Raw genomic sequence first — 17948 nt, 5'->3', positions numbered from 1 at the left:
ACTCCAGATCTATCTAGTAAGAGGACAACACCAGAGAGATGTCCCCATCCTCTTCTTCCACAGGACTGTAACCAAGAAGATCCCAGTGCTCCTCAGGATCATCAGGTAGATGGAGAGAAGGTGTCAGGAGATCTCCCCTATGATGTGTAGACGGCTGTGAAGGTCTTATGCTCAGTCTTGTTTTATCCACCAGTATTATATGTTTTATACTTGTGTGATGAGAACGGTGGAGATGGCAGGATTAGAGCTGATCATAGATGGGACTTCTCCATCTGTCGGTGACTTTTACAATATTTGTTTCAGGGTGAAGATCTGACCCATATTAATACTACAGAGACATATGTGAGGGGTGATGAATGGTGAGTAGTAACCACTGAATCCAGAGAAGTCACAGATTCCTCTCAGTCACTGGCTTTGGCTGCTTCATCGGTGGTGTAGTCCGGCCGTATTACCATGATCACCATTTTGCCTCTAGACCACAACATTCTCCTCCACCCAAAACTGTTCAAATGACTTTGGGCATTGAAAGCCCTTTTCTATAGAACTTACAACCAATTACATTGTTTTTGATCCTAAGGAATTCAGATTACTGCACAATCTCTCCTGAAATGGGGAGCAAAACTATCTCTAATCTTCTGCTCAGGATTCATAGTAGCTCCAATGAGCCACCATAAATGAATGCAACTCTGGTTTACTGTTGTGTAATCTGTATTTGTAGTTTTCAGTTAATGAGATTCTCATGCTCTGGGCGGGGCTTTATGTGGTGCTCTGATTACATTTTTTTTTATTATTTATATAGCACCATTGATTCCATGGTGCTGTACATGAGAGGGGGTTACATACAAATTGCAGATGTCACAGTAAACAAGCTAACAATCACAGATTGATAGAGGGGAGAGAGCACCCTGCCCTTTAGGGCTTACATGCTACAGGATGGTGGGTAAGGAGACAGTAGGTTGGTGGGTCGTAGCAGTTCCGGTGTTGGTTGAGGTGATATCCCCGGGATATCCCCGATAGAGGTAGCGGGGTCATTGCAGGCTGTAGGCTTTCTTGAAGAGGTGGGTTTTCAGGTTCCGTCTGAAGGATCCAAATGTGGTTGATATTTGGACTTGTTGGGGCAAAGAATTCTAGAGAATTGGGGCAGTTCGGGAGAAGTCTTGGAGGCAGTTGGGTGAGGAGCGAATAATTGTGGAGGTGAGGAGGTCTTGGGAGGACCAGAGATTACGTGAGGGAAGGTATCGGGAGATTAGTTCAGAGGCATATGGGGGAGACAGGTTATAGATGGCCTTGTAGGTCAGTATTAGTAATTTGAACTGGATACGCTGAGGGAGTGGGAGCCAGTGAAGAGATTTGCAGAGGGGAGAAGTGGAGGAGTAGCGAGGAGAGAGATTAATTAGTCGGGCAGCAGAGTTAAGGATGGACTGGAGAGGTGCGAGGGTGTTAGCAGGGAGACCACAGAAAAGAATTCTGCCGTAGTCGAGGCGGGAGATGAGGTCATGCACAAGTATTTTAGTAGGTTGAGGAAAGGACGGGTTCTTGAAATATTTTTGAGCTGGAGGCAAGAGGAGGTAGAAAGAGCTTGGATGTGAGGTTTGAAGCACAGGGCAGAGTCAAAGGTTACTCCGAGGCAGCAGACTTCTGTTACTGGGGAAAGCGTGATGTCATTAATCGTGATAGGTCAGGTAAGGAAGATCTGTGAGATGGAGGAAAGAAGACTTCAGATTTGTCCACATTGAGCTTGAGGAAGCGAGAGGAGATGGAGGAGGATATGGCTGATAGACACTCCGGGATTCTGTACAGCAGAGAGGTGACATCTGGGCCAAAATGTTGTACCCAAAATGTACCCACTCAGAGAGGTAGATCTGAGTGTCATCGGCATAAAGGTGGTACTGGAATCTGTGGGACTTTGAGTTGCCCCAGGCCAAGTGTATAGATTAAGAAGAGTAGGGGTCCTAGAACAGAGGCTTGGGGGACTCCAACAGAGAGAGAGGGTGGGATGAGGAAGGTAGTGTGGGAGTGGGAGACGCTGAATGTGCGGTTGGAAAGGTATGAGGAGATCCAGGATAGGGCGATGTCTTTGATGCCAAAGGAGGAGAGGATATGTAGTAGGAGGCAGTGGTCAACTGTGTCGAATGCAGAAGACAGGTCTAGAAGCAGGAGTAGAGAGTATTGTCCATTTAATTTTGCTGTAATTAGGTTGTTAGTAATTTTGGTCAGGGCTGTCTCAGTGGAGTGATGGGGGCATAAATAAAGATTGTAGATTGTCAAAGAGCAAGTTAGATGATAGATGGGAAGAAAGTTCAGCGTGGACGTGCTGCTCCTGGAGTTTGGAAGCAAATGGGAGCAGTGATATTGGACGATAGCTGGACATTGCGGTTGGGTCGAGGGTTGGCTTTTAAAGGATAGGCGTGATTGTGGCATGTTTGAAAGCAGAAGGGAAGGTACCAGACGTTAGTGATAGGTTGAAGAGGTGGGTTAGGGATGAGATAAGTGTGGTGTTGAAGTTGGGGAGGGGATGGGATGTGGTCGAGTGCACAGGTTGTGAGGTGCGATTTGGAGAAGAGACAATTAAGCTCCCCTTCAGCGATGTTGGAGAGGGAGGTTATGGGGTTTGGGCAGTGGTCTGGTATACAAAGGGGTTGTGTTGGTTGAATGATGAAGACTTGGCTTGTTTGGTAGATCTTATTTTTGAAGTGTGTGCCAAATTCCTCGGCAGAGATAAGGGAGGTTGGAGGGGACAGTGGTGTGACCTTTGACCGCACACGGCTATCACATGTGCAGGGGGGCTTATCTTAGTTATCCCACTGCTGTCAACAATGTGATGAAAGCAGCAAGCTTGTCTTGCCCCAACAATTTACCGCAGGGGTTTATTGTAGATATCCCACTGCTGCCACAATATGTCACGAACTGCCGAGATTTATGTATATCCCACTTTCCAGTTCCACTTTGGAGCTCGCAGGCGCCCCCCCTTACCTTCAGGTCAGTCAGAAAACTGCACCTAGGAAGTTGCCGGACGGGCTACTTGTTGTGCAATGGCTATTAGGTCCACTTGCAGTGAGGGAATTATAAATGCTTTGGCCGCAGCTACACAATCTGCCTATAAAACCCGCTCAGTCACTACCAGCTCTACCCACCTAGCCAAAACACACCGCTGCCACCAACTTCTGATTCTCTATATTAATATTTAAAATTAATACAGGGGTTCCGAAGCCAACCCAAATAGTAGCGTAATTAGCTTATAGGCACGTGAATTCGTCACAGAACAAGGAGACGGAACTAATAAATTTTATATTTACTCCAAAAAGTAGGCACTGTTTACAGAGATATAAAAAGATCTTACAATGGGAGACAATTAAAATATGTACATGCCTATAATATTGTGGCTATTGTTGGGCTTATAAAAAAAATTACATCCAGCAAAATGTCACCGGCGATGGCGGCGCCTGCACAGTAGCATCTATATCAACTATATATATATATATATATATATATATATATATATATATATATATCAGCACAATTTTGGAAACAAATTTTTTTTCCTTAGGAAGTTATAAGGGTTAAAAGCTAAACAGCGATTTCTCATTTTTACAACAAAACTTACAAAACCATTTTTTTTAGGGACCACCTCACCTTTGAAGTGAGTTTGGGGGGGTCAGTATGACAGGAAATACCCAAAAGTGACACCATTGTAAAAACTGCACCCCTAAAGGTACTCAAAATCACATTCAAGAAGTTTCTTAACCCTTCAGGTGCTTCACAGGAATGATTGGAATGTGTAAGGAAAAAATAAACATTTACTTTTCTTTCACAAAAATTTTCATGTAGACCTAATTTTTTTTTTACTTTTGCAAGGGTAACAGGAGAAAATGGATGATACGTTTTGTTTTGAAATTTCTCCTGAGCATGCTGATACCCCATATTTGGGGGAAATCTACTGTGTGTGCGCACGGCAGAGCTCAGAAGGGAAAGCGCACCATTTGACTTTTTGAATGTAAACTTTGCTGGAATAATTAGCGGTTGCCATGTCGCGTTTGGAGAGTCTGAATTCAGCTTACTGGGAGGGATCAGCAAAGGTGCATGAGTGGTCACAGACGTTCGGTGGTCAAGGCTGGTGCGGCGGCAGCGCTCTGTGCTGGTGCGGCGGCAATGCTCTGTGCTGGGGCGGCAGTGCTCTGTGCTGCGAGGGGCCTCCGCCACCATTTTGTCAAAGCCGGAGTCCCCACAGCTCCATTGCTGCGATGCGCCGCAGCATTTGTAAGTATATTCCGACTCTAAAAAATTTTTGGGAAAAAGTGCGTCTTATAGTCCGAAAAATATGGTACATTTTTACCGCTAAAACGTTGTTTTAAGCCCAGATTTTACATTGGAAAATAGGTAGATAAGTATATGGTCAACATAGGTAAAACTATGGGTGTACATAGATGTGTTGTGAACTCTCTTAATCTTACTTTTGAGGCAGGGCTCCCTCTGGTGGATACTGCTGGTAGTGGAGCTGGTCAATTTGATGTTAATCCAACAGCTGCAGAGGATGATTGGAGAAGTGGGGGTAGAGACTGGGAGTACATAAGCGAGCAGACTTCTCTCAGTGGCTGCCGGGGATACTCCTGTCTGTGCATAGTGAGGATATCTGTCTCCTGCCTGATCCTGCATTTTCCAGCTAAGTGTCATTTGCTAAATCCTTTGCATCTGATTTTGCCTTGCTGTCAGGAGTCAGCTGGCTCCCCCTGGGGCTTCTGGCTCCTGCCCTGTATTTTTGTATCTTGTGTTTGTTTGCTCAGTCACCTGCTGTATTAGCCTGTTGCTAGCCTCCATTTCACACCTGAGTGCTGATTTAGTGGGGGCGAGGTTGTGCTAACCTCAGTATTTTTGTGCTTCAGTCATGTTGGAATTTGTAGGGTTTTTGCGTGATTGCAGACAGTGCCTTTTCTGTCCTATCCTATCTAGTCAGTGTGGGCCCCATCATTTGATCAGTCTATTTTCTGTCTGTGTCTCCCCGACAATATATGTTTGGGGGCTGTCTATTCCTTTGGGGATCTGCTCTGGGGCAGTTTAGATTTCACCTTTCTGTCTTTAGGCTTAGTTAGTCCTCCGGCTGTGACGAGGCGTCTAGGGCGTCGTAGGAACGCTCCACGGCTACTGCTAGTTGTGTTGTTAAGATCAGGGGTCTGCAATCCGCTGAGTGACCAACCTTTCTGGTGTTCTGGTGGCATAGCCTTTTGCGCTTTCCTCCTCGGTGACCCATTCATAACATAGATAAATTCGAGGAAGGGTGTCATTTCCAATTCCCAGAGGGGTGTCATTTCCAAAATGGGGTCACTTCAGGGGGGATTCTGCTGTTGTTGCCCTTTGGAGAGCCTCTAAGTGCCAGAACACCAGAATTTCCCCTGAAGTGATCCTTTTCGGAAATGACACCCCTCTGGGAATTCATCTATGGATATAGTGACCATTTTCACTACATGGATGATTTCCAGAAACTCTTAGAAGAAGTTTCAGAGCAAAAATTGCAAAAATGTCATTGTAGTGCCCAATATATTGTGCCCAATTTGTGTCTCTGGAGACCTACCCCCGGAAAATGTTAAAAGGAACCTGTCACCCCTCTCAGGCATTTTTAAGTAAAAGAGCCACCTCCTGTATTTTGTCAAGCAGTGCATGGAAGTCCATAAATTAGTTCCATAAGAATTGATATATCAGCGGTCACTTGTTTGACCTTTTAGATGTGCAGCAGCTGACTACTAATCATACATGCCTGATCTCTCCTGCAATAGGTGAGTGGATTTCTTTTATATTTATTATTAACCCAGATAAGACCCTATTTGTGCTTTTTTGTTCCTATAGTGTACTATATTGAAAGCTGTCATGGAGGCATAAGGCTGGCAATGATGGGCATTGTGGGTAATAGCAAGTATCATGCCTCATTCGTCTCTTGGAACATACACAACATCTTCTCTGGGTGTTCTTTCTTGTTTCAGTTACTGAGATGAGTGCAATAAAATGTCGCTCAGTGAGTCTTCTGACATCAGATTCTAAAGGATTGGCAGGGACAACATTTTCAAAAACAAGGTTTTCAGTGATCTTTTCCTGGTACTTAAAACCATTTTTCCAGATGTCCTCAGATAAGTAGGGCATCCTGGTGGGTTTAGTTGGCTGTCTTTCCCCTCATAAATGTGAAATGCTGATGTGTATCCGGTTGAACTCTCGCACATTTTATAGAGCTTTATTCCGAACCTTGCCCTCTTAGAAGGAATAAATTGCTTGAGGTGCAGTCTTCCTTTGAATTTTACAAGGGACTCATCAATGGAAATGTTTTCTGTTGGGGTGTAGAGCTATAAGAACTTTTCTGTCAAGTATTCGATGATGGGTCTGATTTTGAATAGTCTGTCATGTTCTGGGACATCTCTGGGCAGGCATTGACTATTGACGTTAAAATGCCAAAATCTCATGAGCATTTCATAACGGGTCCTAGGAAGAATGGCAGAAAACATAGGGGTGGCTTGAACAGGGCGGTTGGACAAATAGGACTGAATGATCGTTTTTTAACAAGCCCCATAGCGAATGTAAGTCCTAAAAATGTTTTAATTTCTAGGATATTAGTTGGTACCATAAATTTGACCTAGCATAATAGGATCGTGGATTCTGGCTGATGAATTTGGACGCATATAAATTTGTAGGACAATATGCTCTTGCAAGCTGTCATAAACAAATTAAAAAAATTAATTGGTCCAAAATTTTCCACCTCCACATTTATACCAGGAGTGGCATTAAAATTAGGGATGAATGGAGTAGCCGAATCCGAAGCCTCCCTTCTGAGAAATGCTACATCAAGAGGCAAAGCCCCTTGGACATTGGTGTGCGCCAATTCGCGAGCACTAGGGACAACGCTAGTACTGGGCATTGTTCCCTGAGTTGGTGACATTTCTCCAGAAGCGCTATTTGTCCTTCTTGTTGTACTGGTCCTTGTGTGTGAGGATGGACCAGAATCACTGCTCATTTCTGAGCTATCACTGTGGCTGCTAATAAAGCCCTCGCCATCCTCATCGCCATCTGACACTGCACTTTCTTCACTGTCAGAACATAAAAGTGCATAAGCCTCCTCTGCACTATAAAACTGACGGGCCATTTTATTCGTTTTTATTTTTTTTCCCGTAAGTAGAAAACTACGACGTGACTGATGTGACCTAATTATTGGGGAGACAATTGAGAAAAGCCTAATTCTTTAGCCTACCTGTTATGAACAGGTCACCGAGGAGGATGGCAGGAATAGGCTAGGCCACCAGAAAACCAGAAAGGTTGGTCACTTAGCGGATTGCAGATCCCTAGTCCTAACAACACAACTAACAGCAGCCGTGGAGCGTACCTATGATACCCTTGATGCCTTGGCACAGCCGGAGAGCTAGCAAAGCCTAAAGCAAGAAAGGTGAAATCTAAACTGCCCTGGAGTAGACCCCAAAGGAATAGATAGCCCCCAAACATATATCGTCGGTGAGACAAGATAAAACACAAACGCAGGCAGAAAATAGACTGAGCAAATAATGGGGCCCAAGCTGGCTAGATAGGATACGAAAGGAAAGACACTGTCTGCAATCACGCAAAAAACCCTGAAAAATCCAACATGTCTGATGTACAAAAAAACACTGAGGTCTCACGACCTCGCCCCCACTATATCAGCTTTCTGATATGAACTGGAAGCAAAGCAAAAGAGACTAATATAACAGGGGATTGAACAAACTGACACAAGCTGTAACATATGGAGCGGTGGTCTCTTACAGCCCCCAGCAGGGAGCAAGCTGAACCCTCACAACAAGCAGAAAGAGACAAAACCAGATCAGATGCAAAGGATTAGCACATGAACAACTTAGCTGAACATTGCAGGATCAGGGCAGGAGACATCAGACCTCAGAATGCACAGGAAAGCAATCATCACCCGGGATTGAAGGAAGTCTGCTGACTTAAATACTCTAATCAGTAACCCCAGATCTCCAATCATCATCATCATCAGGTGGCAGACCTCTGTCAATCCGGCCAGCTCCACTACCTCCAGTAACCACCAGAGGGAGCCCTGACCCAGAAGTAAGAGAATTCACAATACCTACCCCTAACTTTAGAATAAACCCTAACTTTAGCCCAACAGTAACCCTAACTTTAACCCTAACTATCCTATAAAGAGAGCACGGCACTCAGGAATAGTTTGGTTGTTGGTGCTCAAGTCGGATATCCAACCCATCAATCAAAAATGACAAAAATCTTGGCACTCAATATGTGAAATATTCAGACACTTTTATTTTGTGCATCCAGACAGAAAGGTTTAAACGTTTTCAGTCTTACACACAGGGCAGCCAGACCACGGACCAGGGCTTCACCAGTGCAATTCAATTCTAGAGGTTGTATAACCACTGCTATCAGTGCTGTCTTCACTCCTTATTTTAGTGACCCTAGAGGTCCTTTTTCTGAAGCCCTACGCTGTACAGCTGCCTGTTCTAATTTTGGACGGCTCAGTCCACATACGCTTTCCAGACGCCAGCCATTTAACATTTCCACTGGCCATCCAGGCGCTCTACTTTGTTCTTCTTTTGGCTACCATTGGAAGGATTTATTTATTTCAGTAAACGAGATTTTTCTGATGAAGGTCCTATGCTGGACTGAAAACGTTTAAACCTTTCTGTCTGGATGCACAAAATAAAAGTGTCTGAATATTTCACATATTGAGTGCCAAGATTTTTGTCATTTTTAACCCTAACTATAGCACTAACCCTAACCTGCCTTAGTTGTTTTTTTTACTTTATAGCACAATCGCTGACTGACACAGCTGGTGCCAGCAGCACTTGTAACACTGTTTCTCCTCTAATCTCTCACTGACAGGAGATCTGAGGAGAAACAGTGTTTTTATGATGCAGATTGCCCGGGAAAGTTCGCTGCTACAACAAACTTTCCTAGTGATTTGTCTCGTTGCCTGGTGTGATGCTGACATCATAAGGACCTGAACCAACCAGGTCTCAATGAGGTCGAGGGTCACAGGATACGTTGTGCGCTGGAATCCCCTCGTTATAAGGTACATGGGGGCCTGATGAGCACAAAACCGCCGACCGTAGATAAAAGTCAGTGCTGCACAAAGCCCTGCTAGCGCCGACATTTATGTACTATTGGTGGTCACAAAGCGGTTAAGTTAAAGGCACCATAATTTCTGTCCAGGCCTAATTCATGAGTTTTATTTTTTTTAAAGTACTGTGGAAGCATGGTTGAAAAGCAATATCTGACTTTCATTTGCTTCAAGTTATTTCTGTGACCATTGTGGGTTTATCTGTCAGTAAACGAGGGGTTCCAACAATTTTGACCACTTGTGTAGGAGGAGTGAATATTTTGACTCCACAGCCTCTTTCTGGAAATTAACACGCAGTGGATGTTGGAGAGTGAAAATTACACATTTGCCATTTTCTTACCCAGCACATAGTGCCCAGATTGTGCTCCAGGAGACACACACCAAAAATTAAGTGGGTTCTTCTCACTATAATATTGCTGAATACAGGGATCCTAAATGTTGTTGGCGCACACTGCAAGACTCCGAAGTGAGAGCGGATTTTGCTGGATTGGTTTATAGAAACCTTGTTGCTTTTCAACAGCCTTTGGGCCACTAATAGTGTGGGAACCTCTGTTTTTCCACTGACAGATGATGGACCTGAGTGGGGACTTGTTTTTGTGAGATGAGAATTGGTATTATTTTCGCCTACATAACATTGATTGGTTTCTTTTTATTTGATATTTGGGAGGCAGAATGAACAAACAGTTGAACACCGCACACTACTGGCTCATCCAACAAGGTTTTCTATTAGACTGTGAACTGTCATTGTCTTGGTAAATAATTAAAGTTTTTACATAGCTTGCCATTTTTATGGACAGTTTAAGTAGAAATGTTCAAAAATATAAAACTCAAGGATATTTTATTAATAAGTAATAATTGTTTTTATCTTAGCAGATGACTGTACCAGGAGATCAGAGGGACAGCTGACATATTCAACTTTTAAATCGGATGATCTTGAGATCCTACAAGCTACAACTGAAGTGATTGCTATTACTCCAGATATATCATCATCCATTCACAGCAAAGATCTGTCATCTGATCCTATGAAACAGGTCCCATCTTCTGATTCATTACTGACTACTAAGGAAAATCAAAGTAAAAAAAGAGGCAATAAAAAACAAACTGCTCCTAAAGCAAAGAAGTCATTTTCCTGTTCAGAATGTGCGAAATGTTTTGCACATAAATCACTGCTTGTTACTCACCATAGAACTCACACAGGAGAGAAGCCTTTTTCCTGTTCAGAATGTGGGAAATGTTTTAACCAGAAAGGGAATCTTGATGATCACCAAAGAACCCACACAGGAGAGAAGCCTTTTTCATGTACAGAATGTGGGAAACGTTTTAACCGGAAATCAGATTTGGTTAATCACCATAGAAATCACACAGGGGAGAAGCCTTTTTCCTGCTCAGAATGTGGGAAATGTTTTAACCATAAAGGGAATCTTGTTAAACACCAAAGAATTCACACAGGCGAAAAGCCTTTTTCATGTTCAGAATGTGGGAAATGTTTTGCACGTAAATCACATTTTGTTAGCCACCAGAGAGCTCACACAGGAGAGAAGCCATATTCATGTTCAGAATGTGGGAAATGTTCTAAACGGAAAGCTCTTCTTGTTAGACATCGGAGCAGTCACACAGAGTAGAAGCCTTTTTCATTTTCTTAATGTGGGAAATATTTTACTTGGAAATCAACTGTTAATAAATATCAGAGACGTCACATAGGGGAGAAGCCTTTTTTATGTTCATAGCAGGGTGTTATGAATGAGTCACCGTAGGAGGCAAAAACAGAAATACTAGCTAAGTCCAGAAAACCAGAGAAGTTGGCAGCTATCGGATTGCAGACCCCTGAACCTATCAACAACAACTAGCAGTAGCTGTGGGGGGTTCCTACGGTGCCCTAGACCCCTCGATCACAGCCGGAGAACTAAATAACCTAAAGACAGAAAGGGAAATCTAAACTGCCCCAGAGCAGACCCCAAAGCAATAGGCAGCCCCCAACATATGACGGTGAAGCAAGATGAAAAAACACTCACACAGATAGAAAGATAGGCTGAGCAAATGATGGGGCCCAAGCTAACTAAATAGGACAGGATAGAAAAGCTGCTGTCTGCAATCCACCAAAACCCTATCAAAACAAGAGCCAACAGACTGATAGGGAAAAAAGCCCTGAAGACGCTAGGCTTCAAAAGACTATATCAGTACTCAGGTATTTTCTGAAGACAGAGCAAAAAGGAATTCAGCTCACCCCAGCAGGGAATGGCAGAATTCCAGAAAAACAAGGCAAAACAAAACCAAAACACAAATGCAAAAAGCAGAGCAGAAAACTTAGCTTTTGAGGAACAGGAATCAGACTGGTCTCCTAGAATCCCTCTGAGAAATCACTAGCAAGGCAGAAGGACGTCGGCTGCCTTATATCCAGTCAGCAATTCCAGTCACCATCATCCTGCTCAGGTGCTTGGTAATCAGCCTCACTACCTTCCTTCACAGAAGAGGGAGTTCATCAGACCTCAATGGTGAAGGGGAAAATTAACTCAACAGCAGGGCTGTTGAGTCGGTAAGCCAAACCTGCGACTCCGACTCCTCAATTTCCCTTACACCGACTCCAACTCCCACATATATTGCTTATATTTAAGTGAAAAATTTATTGTTGTACAATGTGAACAACAGACATTTAATCATTTCTATGATCCAATAATCAAGATATGTAGATAGAACATAATATCTATTTATTGGAATACAACTTTATAACACAAAAAACTAATAAATTGTAAATATGTAATACACTGTATACATGTATACGGTACAGACCAAAGTTTGGACACACCTCCTCATTCAAAGAGTTTTCTTTATTTTCATGACTATGAAAATTGTAGATTCATTCTGAAGGCATCAAAACAATGAATTAACACATGTGGAATTATATAATTAAAGTGTGAAACAACAGAAAATATGTCATATTCTAGATTCTTCAAAGTAGACACTTTTTGCTTTGATTATTGCTTTGCACACTCTTGGCATTCTCTTGATGAGCTTCAAGTGGTAGTCACCAGAAATGGTCTTCCAACAGTCTTGAAGGAGTTCCCAGAGATGCTTAGCACTTGTTGGCCCTTTGGCCTTCACTCTGTGGTCCAGCTCACCCCAAACCATCTCGATTGGGTTCAGGTCTGGTGACTGTGGAGGCCAGGTCATCTGGCGTAGCACCCCATCACTCTCCTTCTTGGTCAAATAGCCCTTACACAGCCTGGAGGTGCGTTTGAGGCCATTGTCCTGTTGAAAAATAAATGATGGTCCAACTAAACACAAACCGGATGGTATAGCATGCCGCTGCAAGATGCTGTGGTAGCCATGCTGGTTCAGTATGCCTTCAATTTTGAATAAATCCCCAACAGTGTCACCAGCAAAGCACCCCCACACCATCACACCTCCTCCATGCTTCACGGTAGGAACCAGGCATGTAGAGTCCATCCGTTCACCTTTTCTGCGTCGTACAAAGACACGGTGGTTGGAACCAAAGATCTCAAATTTGGACTCATCAGACCAAAGCACAGATTTCCACTGGTCTAATGTCCATTCCTTGTGTTCTTAGCCCAAACAAGTCTCTTCTGCTTGTTGCCTGTCCTTAGCAGTGGTTTCCTAGCAGCTATTTTACCATGAAGGCCTGCTGCACAAAGTCTCCTCTTAACAGTTGTAGAGATGTGTCTGCTGCTAGAACTCTGTGTGGCATTGACCTGGTCTCTAATCTGAGCTGCTGTTAACCTGCGATTTCTGAGGCTGGTGACTCGGATGAACTTATCCTCCGCAGCAGAGGTGACTCTTGGTCTTCCTTTCCTGGGGCGGTCCTCATGTGAGCCAGTTTCTTTGTAGCGCTTGATGGTTTTTGCCAATGCACTTGGGGACACTTTCAAAGTTTTCCCAATTTTTCAGACTGACTAACCTTCATTTCTTAAAGGAATGATGGCCACTCGTTTTTCTTTACTGCTTTTTTCTTGCCATAATACAAATTCTAACAGTCTATTCAGTAGGACTATCAGCTGTGTATCCACCAGACTTCTGCACAACTGATGGTCCCAACCCCATTTATAAGGCAAGAAATCCCACTTATTAAACCTGACAGGCCACACCTGTGAAGTGAAAACCATTTCCGGTGACTACCTCTTGAAGCTCATCAAGAGTGTGCAAAGCAGTAATCAAAGCAAAAGGTGGCTACTTTGAAGAACCTAGAATATAAGACATATTTTCAGTTGTTTTATAAAAGGGGGGTTAAGAGAAGAAATAATACTCGCATGCATCTGTATTGGCTTATGACAGGTCGCTGATCCCTCACTGACCTGCCCCCATTATTACATAATGCATATAATAGCATTGATATTATTGGTGATAATTTATTGGTGATAATGCCTATAATATTGTGGTCATTGTGAGGCTTAGAAAAAAAATTACATCCAGCACAATGTCACCGGCGATGGCGGCGCCTGCACAGTAGTATCTATATCAACTATATATATATCAGCACAATTTTGGAAACAAAATTTTTTTCCTTAGGAAGTTATAAGGGTTAAAAGCTAAAGATAGGGTGCGCAGATCGCAAGCATCCATGTGCGATAGTAGGCGGTGATGACCGGATGGGGCGGGCAGGGAGTCGGCAGGGGGCGGGGCTTAGCGGCGCCGTGCGCTGCGTCGAATAAACTCTAGTGTGAAACTAGCCTTAGCCTGTTGCTAGCCGCCATTTCACACCTGAGTGCTGATTTAGTGGGGGCGAGGTTGTGCTAACCTCAGTATTTTTGTGCTTCAGTCGTGTTGGAATTTTTAGGGTTTTTGCGTGATTGCAGACAGTGCCTTTTCTGTCCTGTCCTATCTAGTCAGTGTGGGCCCCATCATTTGATCAGTCTATTTTCTGTCTGTGTCTCATCTTGTCTCCCCGACAATATATGTTTGGGGGCTGTCTATTCCTTTGGGGATCTGCTCTGGGGCAGTTTAGATTTCACCTTTCTGTCTTTAGGCTTAGTTAGTCCTCCGGCTGTGACGAAGCGTCTAGGGCATCGTAGGAACGCTCCACGGCTACTGCTAGTTGTGTTAAGATCAGGGGTCTGCAATCCGCTGAGTGACCAACCTCTCTGGTGTTCTGGTGGCATAGCCTTTTGCGCTTTCCTCCTCGGTGACCCATTCATAACATAGATGAATTCGAAGAAGGGTGTCATTTCCAATTCCCACAGGGGAGTCATTTCCAAAATGGGGTCACTTCAGGGGGGATTCTGCTGTTGTTGCACTTTGGAGAGCCGCTAAGTTCCAGAACACCAGAATTTCCCCTGAAGTGACCCTTTTTGGAAATGACACCCCTCTGGGAATTCATCTATGGATATAGTGACCATTTTCACTACATGATTTCCAGAAACTCATAGAAGTTTCAGAGCAAAAATTGCAAAAATGTCATTGTAGTGCCCAATATATTGTGCCCAATTTGTGTCTCTGGAGACCTACCCCGGAAATTGTTAAAAGGAACCTGTCACCCCCTTCAGGCGTTTTTAAGTAAAAGAGCCACCTCCTGTATTTTGTCAAGCAGTGCATGGAAGTCCATAAATTAGTTCCATAAGAATTGATATATCAGCGGTCACTTGTTTGACCTTTGGACGTGCAGCAGCTGACTACTAATCGTACGTGCCTGATCTCTCCTGCAATAGGTGAGTGGATTTCTTTTATATTATTAACCCAGATAAGACCCTATTTGTGCTTTTTTGTTCCTATAGTGTACTATTTTGAAAGCTGTCATGGAGGCATAAGGCTGGCAATGATGGGCATTGTGGGTAATAATTGCGGGTATCATGCCTCATTCCTCTCTTGGAACATACACGACATCTTCTCTGGGGGTTCTTTCTTGTTTCAGTTACTGAGATGAGTGCAATAAAATGTCGCTCAGTGAGTCTTCTGACATCAGATTCTAAAGGATTGGCGGGGACAACATTTTCAAAAACAAGATTTTCAGTGATCTTTTCCTGGTAATCAAAACCATTTTTCCAGATGTCCCCAGATAAGTAGGGCATCCTGGTGGGTTTAGTTGGCTATCTTTCCCCTCATAAATGTGAAAAGCTGATGTGTATCCGGTTGAACTCTCGCACATTTTATAGAGCTTTATTCCGAACCTTGCCCTCTTAGAAGGAATAAATTGCTTGAGGTGCAGTCTTCCTTTGAATTTTACAAGGGACTCATCAATGGAAATGTTTTCTGTTGGGGTGTAGAGCTATAAGAACTTTTCTGTCAAGTCTTCGATGATGGGTCTGATTTTGAATAGTCTGTCATGTTCTGGGACATCTCTGGGCAGGCATTGACTATTGACGTTAAAATGCCAAAATCTCATGAGCATTTCATAACGGGTCCTAGGAAGAATGGCAGAAAACATAGGGGTGGCTTGAACAGGGCGGTTGGACAAATAGGACTGAATGATCGTTTTTTAACAAGCCACATAGCGAATATAAGTCCTAAAAATGCTTTCATTTCTAGGACATTAGTTGGTTCCATAAATTTGACCTAGCATAATAGGATCGTGGATTCTGGCTGATGAATTTGGACGCATATAAATTTGTAGGACAATATGCTCTTGCAAGCTATCTGTCATAAACAAATTAAAAAAATTAATTGGTCCAAAATTTTCCACCTCCACATTTATACCAGGAGTGGCATTAAAATTAGGGATGAATGGAGTAGCCGAATCCGAAGCCTCCCTTCTGAGAAATGCTACATCAAGAGGCAAAGCCCCTTGGACATTGGTGTGCGCCAATTCGCGAGCACTAGGGACAACGCTAGTACTGAGCATTGTTCCCTGAGTTGGAGACATTTCTCCAGAAGCGCTATTTGTCCTTCTTGTTGTACTGGTCCTTGTGTGTGAGGATGGACCAGAATCACTGCTCATTTCTGAGCTATCACTGTGGCTGCTAATAAAGCCCTCGCCATCCTCATCGCCATCTGACACTGCACTTTCTTCACTGTCAGAACATAAAAGTGCATAAGCCTCCTCTGCACTATAATACTGGCGGGCCATTTTATTCGTTTTTATTTTTTTTCCGTAAATAGAAAACTACGACGTGACTGACGTGACCTAATTATTGGGGAGACAATTGAGAAAAGCCTAATTCTTTAGCCTACCTGTTATAAACAGGTCACCGAGGAGGATGGCAGGAATAGGCTAGGCCACCAGAAAACCAGAAAGGTTGGTCACTTAGCGGATTGCAGACCGCTAGTCCTAACAACACAACTAACAGCAGCCGTGGAGCGTACCTACAATACCCTTGATGCCTTGGCACAGCCGGAGAGCTAGCTAAGCCTAAAGCAAGAAACGTGAAATCTAAACTGCTCTGGAGTAGACCCCAAAGGAATAGATAGCCCCCAAACATATATTGTCGGTGAGACAAGATGAAACACAAACACAGGCAGAAAATAGACTGAGCAAATGATGGGGCCCAAGCTGACTAGATAGGATAGGAAAGGAAAGACACTGCAATCACGCAAAACCCTGAAAAATCCAACATGTCTGATGTACAAAAAAACACTGAGGTCTCACGACCTCGCCCCCACTATATCAGCATTCTGGTATGAACTGGAAGCAAAGCAAAAGAGACTAATATAACAGGGGACTGAACAAACTGACACAAGCTGTAACATATGGAGCGGTGGTCTCTTACAGCCCCCAGCAGGGAGCAAGCTGAACCCTCACAACAAGCAGAAAGAGACAAAACCAGATCAGATGCAAAGGATTAGCATATGAACAACTTAGCTGAACATTGTAGGATCAGGGCAGGAGACGTCAGACCTCAGAATGCACAGGAAAGCAATCATCACCAGGGATTGAAGGAAGTCTGCTGACTTAAATACTCCAATCAGTAACCCCAGATCTCCAATCGTCATCATCATCAGGTGGCAGACCTCTGTCAATCCGGCCAGCTCCACTACCTCCAGTAACCACCAGAGGGAGCCCTGACCCAGAAGTAAGAGAATTCACAACACCTACCCCTAACTTTAGAATAAACCCTAACTTTAGCCCAACAGTAACCCTAACTTTAACCCTAACTATAGCACTAACCCTAACCTGCCTTAGTTGTTTTTTTACTTTATAGCACAATCGCTGACTGACACAGCTGGTGCCAGCAGCACTTGTAACACTGTTTCTCCTCTAATCTCTCACTGACAGGAGATCTGAGGAGAAACAGTGTTTTTATGATGCAGATTGCCCGGGAAAGTTCGCTGCTACAACAAACTTTCCTAGTGATTTGTCTCGTTGCCTGGTGTGATGCTGACGTCATAAGGACCTGAACCAACCAGGTCTCAATGAGTTCGAGGGTCACAGGATACGTTGTGCGCTGGAATCCCCTCGTTATAAGGTACATGGGGGCCTGATGAGCACAAAACCGCCGACCGTAGATAAACGTCAGTGCTGCACAAAGCCCTGCTAGCGCCGACATTTATGTACTATTGGTGGTCACAAAGCGGTTAAGTTAACCCCTTCACTACCAAGGGTGGTTTGCACGTTAACTCCCGGGCCAATTTTTACAATTCTGACCACTGTCCTTTTATGAGGTCATAACTCTGGAACGCTTTCATGGATCCCGGTGATTCTGACATTGTTTTCTCGTGACATATTGTACTTCATGGTAGTGGTAAAATTGCATTCAAATAACTTGCATTTATTTGTGAAAAAAACGGAAATTTGGCGAAAATTTTGAAAATTTCGCAATTTTCCAACTTTGAATTTTTATGCCCTTAAATCACAGCGATACGGCACACAAGAAACTTAATACATAACATTTCCCACATGTTTACTTTACATCAGCACAATTTTGGAACCCAAATTTTTTTTTGTTAGGAAGTTATAAGGGTTAAAAAT

At 43.5% G+C, this 17948-nt stretch overlaps 2 protein-coding genes across 2 annotated transcripts in view; one reads left to right on the top strand and one right to left on the bottom strand.

Annotated features, from left to right (window-relative positions):
• The window catches only part of LOC141047127 (uncharacterized), a 91640-nt gene that overhangs the window by 46102 nt on the left and 27590 nt on the right, over nt 1-17948 (bottom strand). The gene's annotated exons all lie outside the window — the stretch shown is intronic.
• Nucleotides 58-10793, top strand: LOC141047126 (uncharacterized). Its single transcript, XM_073542086.1, has 3 exons — nt 58-105; nt 304-359; nt 9968-10793. Exons 2-3 carry the CDS (start codon nt 353-355, stop codon nt 10717-10719), a joined length of 759 nt encoding a protein of 252 aa, XP_073398187.1. The 5' UTR covers nt 58-105; nt 304-352; the 3' UTR covers nt 10720-10793.

This window comes from Dendrobates tinctorius, unplaced genomic scaffold, assembly GCF_039654945.1.
Source record: "Dendrobates tinctorius isolate UK_male_01 unplaced genomic scaffold, ASM3965494v1 ptg000126l, whole genome shotgun sequence".
NCBI lineage: Eukaryota > Metazoa > Chordata > Amphibia > Anura > Dendrobatidae > Dendrobates > Dendrobates tinctorius.
The sequence above is the reverse complement of the archived record's forward strand: the minus strand, read 5'-3'. Positions and strand labels throughout refer to the sequence as shown.